The 13,814-nt window shown below is 32.2% G+C and overlaps 1 protein-coding gene across 1 annotated transcript; it reads left to right on the top strand.

Moving 5' to 3' along the window:
- Positions 1-9,889: 9,889 nt before the first annotated feature.
- On the top strand, positions 9,890-12,016 carry LOC105784064 (serine/threonine-protein kinase RIPK). The gene is made up of 5 exons (XM_012609846.2): positions 9,890-10,473; positions 10,567-10,702; positions 10,793-10,929; positions 11,020-11,143; positions 11,231-12,016. The coding sequence occupies exons 1-5, from the start codon at positions 10,072-10,074 to the stop codon at positions 11,818-11,820; spliced, it is 1,389 nt and encodes a 462-aa protein (XP_012465300.1). The 5' UTR covers positions 9,890-10,071; the 3' UTR covers positions 11,821-12,016.
- The last annotated feature ends 1,798 nt before the right edge of the window (positions 12,017-13,814 follow it).

Raw genomic sequence — 13,814 nt, 5'->3', positions numbered from 1 at the left:
AAGGGTCCTCAAGAAGCTTGTGCGGAAAAGCTCATGCTGCGATATCTGGGGCACTTGTTTTCATCTTATTCATTTTTGTATCTTAGCAAAATTTGCTATCTTGATTAATTTGTTCATTTCAAGCTTTGCTCTCAATAAAATTCCATCTTATCAATTGTGATAATCTTTTTCATCTTATTCATCTTGTATCTCAGCAAAATTTGCTATCTTGATTGATTTATTTATTTCGAGCTTTGTTCTCAATAAATTTTCATCTCGTCCATTGTAATAATCTTTTTCAAGCATTTTCCATTGAAATAAATATAATGGGCTGTTAATATTCAAGCCAAAGGAGTTTTGCATATTACTCTGAAAGCTTCTAAATAATACTAGAACCTGAAACAGGACTATTGCTTAGAACACACCAAGTTTAAAGGTCGAAATGTCTAATAAGGAAACGTCTAAATTAAAACTATCCTTTTGGATTTTGTTGTCCAAACATTGATTGAACAAAATGACAAAATGTCATGTTGGTGACAAAGTTTCAATGAGCAAACAAGCAATGATCACCGAGTGATAAGAAGAGGTTTTCTCGGAGAAGAAAATTTTACAGTTGTGCATAAACATTTGGTATGACACATTGGAAATGGTGTAAGGCCAAAGAGATTCAGATCCTGTATCATTGAATTGTAGTAGGAGATGATTAAGAGAGTCAGATCTTATACTCCTAAATTACAGTGGGAGGAGGATGGTTCAAATTTTACGTCCCAAAATTACAAGTGGATTGAACCTTGAAGATTACAGTAGATTGAACCCTGAAGATTACAGTGGGGGCAATCCGATTAAGTAAAATATGAGCATTACCAATCGGACAAGATAGCATTCTGACGTGTTGGCAATAAAGCCTTATTGACCAATGAGCAATAACAACTCAAACATTGAGGAATCATTTTCATGACATTTTGCATTCATGCATGCACATTTAGTTAGGAGATTTTGATTCATTCCGATCATAATATTTTAATCACTAGGCATAAATAAGCCCATAAAATGGATTCTACATGTTATATTCTCCAGAACAAATCGGTGAAACCACAAACCCTATACCACTGAAGTTGTAGTGGAATGGATTGTTATATATTGTAGATCTTGTCTTCATGTACCGGCAGTGAAAGAGATCGAAAACATCAGCCTTCTCTCCCTGAGCAACAGTGGAGTAGGTTAAAGATTATAGATCTTGTCTTCTTGTACTGACAGTGAAGTAGATCGAAAACACCAGCCTTATCTCATTGAGCAGTAGTAGAGTAGGTTGAAGATTATAGATCCTGTCTCCCTAAATCGTAAAGGAGCAGATCAAAGACGGTGAATCTTATCTTCTCAAGGTAGTAAGGAAGCAGATTTAAGTCACCAGTCCTATCTAATTAAGCTACAATGGAGTAGGTTGAAGATTGTAGATCTTGTCTCCCTAAGCAGTAGTGGAGCAGATCAAATACAGCGAATCTTATTTCCTTGGCTTTGCAGTGGAACAGATTAAAGCTAAAGGTAGTGGATCTTGTTTCCCTGGCATTGTAGTGGAATAGATTAAAGCTGAAGTGAAGCGGATTAAAGCTGAAGGTAGCGAATCCTATTTCCTTGGCGCTACAGTGGAACAAATTAAAGGTAAAGGTAGCGAATCTTGTTTTTCTGGCATTGCAGTGGAGCAAATTAAAGCTGAAGACAACGAATCTTGTTTTCGATTGAAGACATGCTACAAATCTTATCTCCCTGAAGTTGTGGTGGAGCAGATTAAAGCCTTATCTCCCTGAAGTTGCAGTAGAGCAAGTTGAAGATACCAATCTTATCTCCCTGAAGTGTAGTGGAGCAGGTTAAAAATAAATTAATCTTATCTTCCTGAAGTTGCAGTGGAGCAGATTGAAGTTACCAAGTCCTATCTCCCTAAAGTTCTTGTGGAGCGGATTAAAACGATGAATCCTATACCTCGGAAGTTGCATTAGGTCGAATTAAGTCTACCATAAAAAGTCTTATCTCCCTAAAGTTACAGTGAAGCAGACTGAATACAACCAACCTTATCTCCCTGAAGTTACAGTGGAGCAGGTTGAAAATACCAATCTTATCTCCCTGAAGTTGCAGTTGAGCAGATTGAAGCTATTAATCCTATCTCCTTGAAGTTGCAGTGGAGCGGATTAAAATGATGAATCCTATTCCTCAGAAGTTGCAGTAGGTCGGATTAAGTCCACCATAACAAGTCTTATCTCCCTGAAGTTGCAGTGGAGCAGACTGAAAACGACCAACCTTATCTCCCTAAAGTTGCAGTAGAGCAGGTTTAAGATACCAATCTTATCTCCTTGAAGTTGTAGTGCAGCAGATTGAAGTTGTTAATCCTATCTCCCTGAAGTCGCAATGGAGTAGATTAAAACAGTGAATCCTATACCTCTGAAGTTTTAGTAGGTTGGATTGAATCTACCATAACGAGTATTATCTCCCTAAAGTTGTAGTGGAGCAGACTGTAGATAGCGGATCTTATCATATCTAACATTATCTCCTTGAAGTCGCAGTGGAGCAGGTTGAAGCAACAAGTCTTCTCTCCTTGACGTTGTAGTGGAGTAGACTAAAACCATGAATCTCATCCCTTTGAAGTTGCAGCAGAGTGGATTGAAGCTACAAGCCGTATCTCTCTGAAGTATAGTGGAGTCGAAGCAACAAGACATAGTGGACTGAAACGAAGCTACTTGAAGAAGAGAAGCACTACAACAAGTCAAGAATTGGCGAGACCGGGCAAAATTGGTCTTTCTTAGTCTTTGCTTTGTTCTCGTTACACGACAACGAGCAAAGAGGGGCAGCTGTAATAGCCCATTTTTGCCCGGGCTCGGACAAAAACCAAACAAAAATAAATAACAACTGTCCCAGTCCATTTACAACAAATTTAAAACCCAAAATTGCAATGACCCAAATGACCCAACAGGAATTAAAACCCTGGCAGTCCGAATGGCCCAAAATTAAACTAATTTTCAGCCAAAAAAAAAGAAAGGCAGAAACCCTAGCCTCCACCGCCACAGCCTACCCTAGCCTCTGTTTGTCGTGCCTCCACGTGCCGTCTAACACCTCTGCCATCGCCAGCCTCCTCCACGCGTACTGTTACCTGCAAGAAAAATAACACACAAGAAGACAACGAAGAAAAAACAAGAATAGAGACAAACTAGCTTGTAATTTCGGCTATAAAAGAGCCACAACCAAAAATACTTTTTTCTTCTTCTTTTTTTCGGATACAAAAAAAATTGAATATGAAATAAAAAAAAGGCAGTTGACAGATTCAAAAATGTGTCTTGTATTCTTTTATTTTTCGATTTCTTTTATTATTATTTTTTACTTGCATTTTAAAGAGAAAATAAATACAAAAATCAAAAAGGGAGAAGAGATCTTACCTTTCTCGGTGTTTACACCGTCGTGGGGGGGCCGAGGTTGTCGTCTCCGATGAAAGACAACATTTTTGGGATCGGGAGTCGAAAAGCCAAAAATGGCCAATTTTTGTGGTATTTGACCACTGTGGATGGCGGCAACGTCACCGACGACCGTCGATCGTCACTAGCGATCTGGCGGCCGAGCTCGGCCGAAATCGAGGGACCAGAGAGCATATGAGAGCTCTCTAAATTTTTTTTTTAAGAAAACGGTGCAAAATGAATTTTTCAAAAAAAATTAGCTTTTATAGACTCATTAAACGACGTTGTTTAAGGCTGGCTTCAATAGCCCCAAAACGGCGCCGTTTTGACGTCAACCCGCGCACGACCCCACCCGACCGGCTCCTAGGGGATCTGCGTGTTTTCGATGTTTGGGCTATTTGCGCGGCGTCCTTCCGTTTTTTCGCCCGTTTTCAATTCAGTCCAAATTCTTTTATTTATCCTCTTTTAAGATTTGACCTGTTAAATTTATTTATCCTCGTTTAGTTCAATTTGTTTATTTATTCATTTAGTTGATGCTATTATTTATTTATTTTTGTTCATATTTTTTATTTTGGTTTATTTTTATTTTTTTCTTTCGGTCATTTATTTCATTTTATTCTTTATTGTTATTATTGTTGTTATTATTATTATTATTATATTTATGTACATTATTACAAATTGCACCCCAAATTTTATTTATATTTTAATTTGGTCCTCTATTTTAAATATTTTATAAATTATTTCCTCAATATTCTTTCATGTATTTATTTATGCTTTTTTATCCTTATTATATTCAAATTGGTATTTTCTTTCATGCGCACTGTTTGTCATTATTATTATTATTTTATTATTTATTTCATTTTTCTTTGATTGTTAATATTGATATTAAAGTGATATGTATTATGTGATTATTGTCATTATGTGTACTATGAATTGTTTATTCGTATTTTCGTATTGTTGCCATTCATCAACTTAACATTTTATTCATAAATTGTTTTTAATGTTACATTAATTTTTACCTAAATTGTAAAAAATAAAATTTCGAAAATAAAGGTGATATTCCCTAACTTACTGGGTTTCGATTTTTCTCGCGTTGAACCTAAATAACCGAATATCCTTTTAAGATTAAAATAAATGAGGTTTAAATAAAAAATAAAATTCTTAAAAATATGATGTGTCGTGTCCTAACTTACAGGATGTGACATTTTGTTACTTCGAGATAAGGAAGCATTTTATACATTTTGATTTATTCGAGTAATTTTAATTAAAAATAATACAATATAAAGAGGGATCGTATTTTAAATTCTTTTCGAGTTTTTAATTTTCGACACCAATACATAAAGGGATCAACTAGGTACCAATTTTGGGCGTATCGAGGGTGCTAATCCTTCCTCATGCGTAACCGACTTTAGAAACTGTTTTCTGGATTTTTGTAGACCGAAAAACAATGTTTTAATAAATCAAACTATTTATTAAAACAATCAAATTGCGAGGTGATCCGATCACACTTAATAAAAAGGATTGGTGGCGACTCCCGTTTTAGTTTTCATTTTTAAATAAAAAGTCGACCCCTTTTTTCCAAAAAATAGTTTCGACATGCTTTATATGTTGGTTTTACGGTTTATGATTGGGGTTCATGATTGTTCTTTTGAACAATGTTATTTTCAATATTCGAACTTGAGTCCTTCCCTTAAAAGTGTAACGTGTCTTACTATTACAAATATAAAAAAATTTGAAAATATATAATACTTTTATAGTTTTATTTTTATTTATATATAATATTGAAAGGAAGAAGATAAAGTTACCTTTATTAGATTGTTTGCCCCATGGTGAAAGCTGGAAAATTTTGTAGCGGGTGAACTTAAATTTTAAATTTTAATAATCTATATCTTTATAATTTTTAAATAATTAAATTAAATTTTTATCGAGGGGCCAAAATACAATTTTACCTTTACTAATTTAAAATTTTAAAATTTCTAAAAGACCTAAACGGTCAATTTTCCATTTTAAGGGGGGCTAGGGGCCCTGCCAACCCCATAGATACGCTACTAGTTTGCTCATGGAATAAATTATGGAGATACGAACAAGTTGAGAGTTTGAAAAATGAAATGGGAAGGATAAATGAGGGCTTGCCTAAAATTACTCGTAGTCGTGGCCATTTTCAGCCCTCAAATAGAATGATAAGACATGCACATTCAAACCAACAGTTTCCTACAATAATAATGTTGCTAATGATGATCAAGCTAGTGTTTTAGTAGAATTTAATTGCTTATTTATTTTTCTTTCAATTTAGTCCTATCTTTTATTTATAACGATAAACTTTTATAAATTGTATAATTTTAGATAACGCACATTGTCATCGTTACATAATTATTTCCTTAAATTAATGATTATATATAATTATTTATTTTAACTTCAAGCATTATATATTCACTTATTTAATTGAATATACTTACTTATAACTTTCTTGTCTAATTGAAATATATAATAAACAAAAATAAAATATTTTTAGTCAAAAATCAAATAAATTATTTAAGTAAATATAAATTTTATTTTGTTGAAAATAATTATCATAGAAAAATATCTTTATGATTGCTATGTTCCAAAATCATATTTTATAAATAAACATGATCACAAAAAATTATATATTTATTTTTATTAAAATATTAGCAGAAAAAAATTATATAATATTACAACTTTCATTTGGGCTTTCTTTCCAAGGTGAGTTAAATTGAAAGAGGAAGAGGGGCTGGGCATGCAAGGATCTTGTCTCCTTGTTAAATGCAATAATAACAATTTTAGTTACTTATAATTATCATCACTTCAATTTAAGTCCTTTTAAAATAAGACTTTTTTTAACTTTAGCCTCCCTAAAATTTTATAATTTTATTTCAGCTCCTCAAGATTAAATTCCTAGCTCCATTCTAACAAGATAGTAAACCGAAATCATTTGTATATCGATTGAAATATCAGTTCAGATCATAAACCAAAACAGTAAAATTAAGATTTTCTTTCAATATAAATTATGATCGATATTGTTCGTATTGGTGCATATATAAATATTATATCAATATAAAACTAGGGTAATCGGTATCGTATTCATAGATATATAGTTTTTTTATTGAAACTGAAAAGTGCGTATCAAGACTAATTTATTTTGATATATTGTTTTGAATTTATCATTTTTTATAAAATATTTATAAATATTAAATGAATGATTCTACACTTATTTAGGCTGCCAAATATCATGATCCTCGACTGAGCAAACTAAAAATTACGAGTACAATTATAAGTAAAAATATAAATACATATTTAGATAATTATTATTTAGAATGAAGTTATTATAAAGCGTAATCGGATTAAAATTAGAATAAATTTGGGCATCGACTCACACGTAATGAAATTTAAACTCATAATATTTATGCACCGTAATTGTGCTACGAAAATATTGTGAAAAAGTTAGTATTCTATCTGTTGGATTCTAAAACACTCTAAAATTTAATTAAAATTGTTTGAATCAAATCAATTGAGGTATCGATCTAATTAAAGTGTTAAATTGATTAAACCAACTCTTTTTATTACCCAAAAATGAATAATTTAACCAGTTTAATCACATATGCAAATTACAATTACAAAAACCTTTGAGTTTAATCACCCAAAAATGTGTTCCATATGAGAGTCCACTTTGCAACTCCTATTTACCATTTGGTTAAGCTATAGATGAAATGGCAGAGTGTTAAAAAGGCATGGTGCATGAGAGGCAGGCATATTTGAAGATGCCAAAATCTTGATATCCATTTACGTCCAAAAAACTACAGAATGGCACACAGGAAGACATTAAAGTGAGAAAATAGAAGAGATTGGGTAAAAATATAGATTCGAAAATTGAGTTTGGGAAATAGACCTCGGGTAAGATCTTTTTGGCCCGACCCAAATTTTCAATAAAAAAAACCTTGCTGTTTTTGTTGTTGATTTCTCACTTTTTGTCACTGTTTTACAACTATTTTATTATTACGTTGCTACTATTTTGTTGTTAATGTGTGGATATAGTATTACATGTGTTTTATTGTTAATTTTATTATTATTTTAGAGGTATTTATTTGTTAAATTGTATTTTTCTTAATATTATTTAAGTATAAATATTTTTTTAATTTATTTATTAAACAAGGACAACTGGGTTAACTAAACTACCCAAAATGTGGTCAACACCAAGTAATCTGTGACAATCACGTGGTGAGCAGGAAGCTCTGAATTCTGATGCCAACCATAGCCGGAAAAAAACAACACCAAAGATGGGCCCAAAATTCAGTGCATTACGCGTTTTAGAGCAACAGGGCAGAACTCTCCCGGCCACGACATTAAATCCTTTGTTTAAAACAGAGGTTAAAACGAGTCAGAAAAACCCAGCGCCATTTAAAAATTTTATTGACTTTGAATCTCTAAGCTGTTGCATAATTTCCCCCTAATTGTCTTTGTTATTTACTTCACTTCTACCATGCAAATATATACATAAAGAAAAAAAGAAAAAGCATGGGCTTCCTTTCGGATAAATGTCGACAACACTAATTCCTTGATTTCATTCTTTAATATGTAAATGCATGACTTGTTTTTATATCTGTAATTCATGCACAACCCCCCAACAAAAATTAAATATGATACGGCCACTGTTCATAGATATGACACATGTATACTCGAAGTGGGTTTGCACCGTGTGTAGGCGAACTCATATTACGTATTGTGCGTCCTCATCTTAAATCCATAAAGAGTATGGGTCAGGACCCTACAAATTAGCGGGTCAGTGGGTTGATACTTTAATTGTAGTTCAAATATATATATGAAATTTAATTTTGATTTAATTATACACATTAAAAGAAATAAACGTAATCAAATTAAAATTTCATGTATAAAACTGCATAAAATCAAAGTTTATATGTAATTTTGAGATTTCTCCCTATTGAAAAAAACATATAAAAACCCAATATAACTCTAACGGAGAAATTAAGATAATGAAGATCATCTCGAAATGATATCTATTGTTCTGTAAAAATTACGAACATTTAATAATTTTGTAACCTAATTGAGATAACTCAAAATTTAATCGAAACTTTCTTAATTACAGTATGGTCAATTGAGGGCATGAGGAATTATTCTCTCAAATCACTCACCTACTCCCTCGTTGACAAATATTCATCCTTTTGAAAGGATGTTAAGACATAAGAACCCCTCTTTTCTTGTTTTCTTACTTAAAGCATAGTTCCAGTCACCTAAGTCTTAATCACATGCTTCATTTTGCGTGGTAAAATTATTATTTAAATCCACAAGTTGGCCATGATTTTACTTGCAAACTTTTTTTTTGTCTTGCTTTTTTCGTTTTTGTTTTTAAAGGATGTTTGGACCCACTTTATATGATATATGTTCGGAAAGGTCAACGTCAAAGAAGAATGATAAACCCTGAAAATGGAACGGACGTGGAGAAGTCAACAAAGTTAACGCGGTTGTGAGGTATCATGCATTCAAATTATTTTCATCTTTGTCAGCCACATTCAAGCGATTTTTCTTTTCTAATTTTATTAGATTGATGCATATATCAGTATAATAATGATAGTATTTGCATGCCAAATCTCCTCCTATTACGAAGTCTAAACCAACCCTGATTTTAAATTTCAATGTATTAGTTGGATTGGTATAATTTTAAGATAAATATAATGTTTTGATATGGATCTACTATTTTAGGATAAAAATGGAGGAAGAGACTATGTATGTGTGCAGCCGCGTCATTTTTGTCTTAATCCCACTTTTCTAGATTTATCGACTCAATTTATCTCTTAATTAAACAAATTAATTAATGTGTTTAACTTCTTGATAGATTCTTTTCTAGAAACTTGTCGAATAATTTAATGATATTTTAGTAAATTTTACCGCACATAATTTTGGTAATTTCCTTACCCTAAACCTCGAACTTCGAATCTTGAATCTTGAGCTCGAAATCTTAAACTCTAAACACCAAATTTAGAACCTTGCCCTCGAACCTCAAACCCTAAACTTTAATCCCAAGTTTAGGCACCGATAAGATAGTATCACGTCATTAAATTTTAAAGATAACAAAATACTATTATACACTCATCTATATCTACTATATCTTATCCAACTTAGTTTAGCTTTATAATTTTTAATCATTTTTTTAGAAGTTAATATTTTTCTTTTTTGTGCAACCAATTTTTTTTTTAAAAAAGTTTCTAGACCGTGGATGTTTTCTTTTTCTTTTCATTTTAAATTGCTTTTTATTTCATATTATACGTTTTTAAAAGTAAAAATTATATCGCATTCAATCTTCACTAATAAGAATATGGTGTAAATTTTAGTTGAAGAGTATGTTAGATATAGGTAAGTATATAATAATTTAATCATACCTAATATAATTTATTCCATTATTATATATACAAAGTTATAAACATTTGTGGAACGTTGAAGAATTCCTTCTATATTTATATGTTGTTTTGTAACATGATTCCTCAGAGTGATATATAAAGACAGTAGTATCATGGGGTGTTAGAAAGTATAAAAAAAAGAAGGTTCAAATCTCTCTGTCTGTTGGGTTTCCAGACCAGTTCTTGTTGGTGAATTTGATCTTAAAAGTGCCTCAGTTCTGCTTCTAATGGCCGTAATGAAGTTTACATGGAGATCCATTATCCCAAGGTGTTCAAAGGGTATTGAAGAACCAGAACCAGAAGCAGAAGCAGAAGCAGAGACAAAGAAACAAGATTCAAAACAAGGTTCTTTTTCCAGGCTTGCAATGATAGATTTAAGTTACCCAAGTTCGATGTTCACCGAGGATCTTTCCACATCGCTTGCCGGTTCAAATCTATATGTTTTTACACTGGAGGAATTAAAGGTGATAACACAGTGCTTTTCATCGGCTAATTTTCTAGGTGAAGGTGGGTTCGGACCAGTTCATAAAGGGTTCATTGATGACAACCTTAGACCTGGTTTAGAAGCTCAGCCTGTTGCTGTTAAACTCTTGGATTTAGAAGGCTTGCAAGGACACAGAGAATGGCTGGTCAGTGATTGTTTTTTTTTTTTTTTTGAATTTCATGAATTTCCCTTCTGTTTTTTTCAATGCTTGAAAAAGTTTGAATCTTTTTGTTAACAGACAGAAGTGGTGTTTCTTGCACAACTGAGTCATCCACACTTGGTGAAACTGATTGGATATTGCTGTGAAGATGAAAATAGGCTGTTGGTGTATGAATATATGCCTAGAGGAAGCCTTGAAAACCAACTTTTTGCAAGTATGTTCTGTAAATTTACCTGTTTTGTTGGAATTTTTGTTCTTTATGTATTAAATAAATTTTAAATTATGAATCTTCCATTGATTTCAGAGTATTCAGTGCCACTTCCATGGTCGACAAGGATGAAAATTGCTCTTGGAGCTGCTAAGGGACTTGCTTATCTCCATGAAGCTGAAAAACCAGTCATTTACAGAGATTTTAAAGCTTCAAATATCTTGTTGGACTCGGTGAGTTTCTTGTCAGTTTTAGAACCTGAAACATGGTGGGGTCTTTCCTTATTTTCTAACATGTTTTTGTATTGTTATTTTCTTTTACAGGATTACAGTGCTAAACTTTCAGATTTTGGGCTAGCAAAAGATGGTCCTGAAGGGGATAAAACCCATGTTTCAACCAGGGTAATGGGAACAAGAGGATATGCTGCTCCTGAATATATCATGACAGGTTACAAAAAATTTGATTCAAATTCATTTTTTTGTTCAATTTTGATGTTTTGGGTTAGAATCTGATTGTAATTTGTTGTTTTTTTAGGTCACTTGACTGCTATGAGTGATGTTTATAGTTTCGGAGTTGTACTTTTGGAGCTTCTAACAGGGAGGAGATCTTTAGACAAGAGCCGGTCTCCGAGGGAACAGAATTTAGCCGAGTGGGCTCGGCCGATGTTGAATGAATCTCGGAGACTTGCTCGGATAATGGACCCTAAGCTCGAAGGGCAGTACTCGGAAACAGGGGCTCGAAAAGCGGCAGCATTGGCATACCAATGCCTCAGCCACCGGGCAAAACAGAGACCGAAAATGAGTGATGTGGTCAATATTTTGGAGCCACTGCTGGACTATGGAGAAACCTCGGTTGCTTCCTTTGTTTACACAGTCCCAACTCACCAAAAAGGTGGTTCGCCACCAAAGGATGATACGGACACTAAAGAATGTGAAGCCAAAACCGAGTTAAAGAAAGAGAACGGCCACCACCGCAACCGCCACCATCATCGGAGAAGCCACAAAAGCCGCGATGGCCATGGGCATCAAAACAAATCATCGAGTCAATCTTCGGTCCATTCAGAAAACGACACTTCGAAGCAAAACCTTGAAAACGGGTCTAATGAAGAATGCAATATAGACTAAGCACAAACTCCTACTTTTCACATTGTAAATAACTAGATATTGCCTCTTGGTTTGCCCACTCTTGAAAATGTTAAAAAGGGTGTTTAAGTTTCAATTACAAGAATTTTTGTTTTACTCGAATTGATTAATTCGAAAATGTATTATTCATATAAAGATCATTTAAATGAGAAGATTTATTAGTTGAGATGAATAAAAATGGTATTAGAGCATATAACCGCATAATAACCTTTTCTTTTGATATATGTATATATATTACAATATGGAGTAGAGAAAAGAAGATGACTGAGTTTAAACTCGTGTTTCAATGCTGATAAAAATTTTAACCATTACTTCAAATAAGTATTGGCCAAGTATACGTGTTTTATATTTTCCAGTTCATTAATGAAAATATTTTTAACCTATCATGTAATACTTAATAATCATTGGTTTCATGCATAGGGAAATCTTATTTAGGCATTTCATATTATCAATTGATTTTTATATTTTTGTTAAGTAATGAAAAAATTTAATTTAAATATAGTGCTATGCTAAAATTTAATATTTAATGTGTTAATTAAATTTGGTTTATCTATTTTATAATATTATTAATAATACATTTATTTTGTTAATTTGGTGATGTGAATTTTTTTAAAAAAATTATAATCGTAAGTGTATAAATTTATATTTTGACATGATTCAAAATTGGAAAACGTATTACAGAAGCTTTTATATTAGGAGTTAGATTACAAAAAAAAATCACGGGTAAAGGAGGAGAAATTCACTGATGTTGAAAAAAACGAATGATACAAAAGGAATTTCGATTACATCTATTTAAAAGGTTGAAAAAACTCATATTCTAATCAATGTCAAATAGCAAAATGGCCCTTGGCCTCTCGTCCTCACAGATCCCCTTATTTTGTCACTATATTTATTTTTTTAACAAGTGACGAAGTTCGGGTCATACAAACTCTAACATGTACATTAGTTCAAAGAGCAAATTACTCTTTTCTATTAACTCTTAATATAAATACATTCACCATAAGAAAAAGGGGAAATAAAAATATTGGAACATGTGAAATACAGCTAAGATTAACGCGGATTATACTATTATCATGAAAAGGATCAAATTGCCCCCTCTTAAATTACTCTTTTTCCATTTCAATCCTTTTGTCTAAATAAGTATGCTACTTGCATTATTGCAATTATATTTGTATTTACATTACGTATTATATATTAATTCACTTCATTTGCTAATTATAATATTAGGTTCATATTATCACTTTTAAAATATTACATATGTTTTTTTTATGAATTATAAGAGTATGACAAAATCCTAACGGTAACGTAGCTAATACGATTTGAACCCACTATACCTAGGACAGTTAACACCCTAACTATCGAATCAACACACAATATTTAAATATTACATCTATTTGAATTTTAATATTTTCATTTTTTTATTTCAATTAAATGATTTTTTTTATATAAAAAAAATGAGAAGAATAGGTACAAATGTGCTTGACCAACTGGCAGATCATTTTGGCCATGTATGAGTTTCAGTCAAACCAAACTAAGCGCGTTGAATTCTCAACTGAGGCTTTGGACAATTGAGGCTTTAATTTTAAAAAATATTTTTATTTTTTCCATGAAGAAAACACTATTTTTTTAATATTTTCTTAAAATGTTTTATATTATTATATATTTAATTTCTTTTACGTAATTTAATATAATATAAATTCAGAATTTTAGCCGGATTAGATTTAGGCTTTGAATGTTTAAGTTCGATCTCAACCCACATTTTGAACGGGTCTAATTTTCTTCAAAACTATTTTTTTAACAAAATAATTAGACTTGTCAATGTGCCAAGCCGGGTGGTCTATTCGAAAATTGAAAGAGTTTGTGTAAAAATATAGGCCCGAAAAATAGGTTTAGATAAAAAAAAATAAGACGTGTTTTCTAAATGGATAGGGACTCGAGTAAGCTTTTTGGGCTCGGCCCCGGCCCGAATTTGTAAA

The sequence above is a fragment of the Gossypium raimondii genome, chromosome 13 (genome assembly GCF_025698545.1).
Source record: "Gossypium raimondii isolate GPD5lz chromosome 13, ASM2569854v1, whole genome shotgun sequence".
Taxonomy (NCBI): Eukaryota; Viridiplantae; Streptophyta; class Magnoliopsida; order Malvales; family Malvaceae; genus Gossypium; species Gossypium raimondii.
The sequence above is the reverse complement of the archived record's forward strand: the minus strand, read 5'-3'. Positions and strand labels throughout refer to the sequence as shown.

Excerpts from the sequence above, each read along its gene's own strand:
- LOC105784064 (XM_012609846.2), top strand. The coding sequence starts at position 10,072 with ATGGCCGTAATGAAGTTTACATGGAGATCCATTATCCCAAGGTGTTCA. Across the intron at positions 10,474-10,566 it reads AAGGACACAGAGAATGGCTG|ACAGAAGTGGTGTTTCTTGC; the intron begins GTCAGTGATTGT and ends TTTTGTTAACAG. Across the intron at positions 10,930-11,019 it reads CAAATATCTTGTTGGACTCG|GATTACAGTGCTAAACTTTC; the intron begins GTGAGTTTCTTG and ends TTTCTTTTACAG.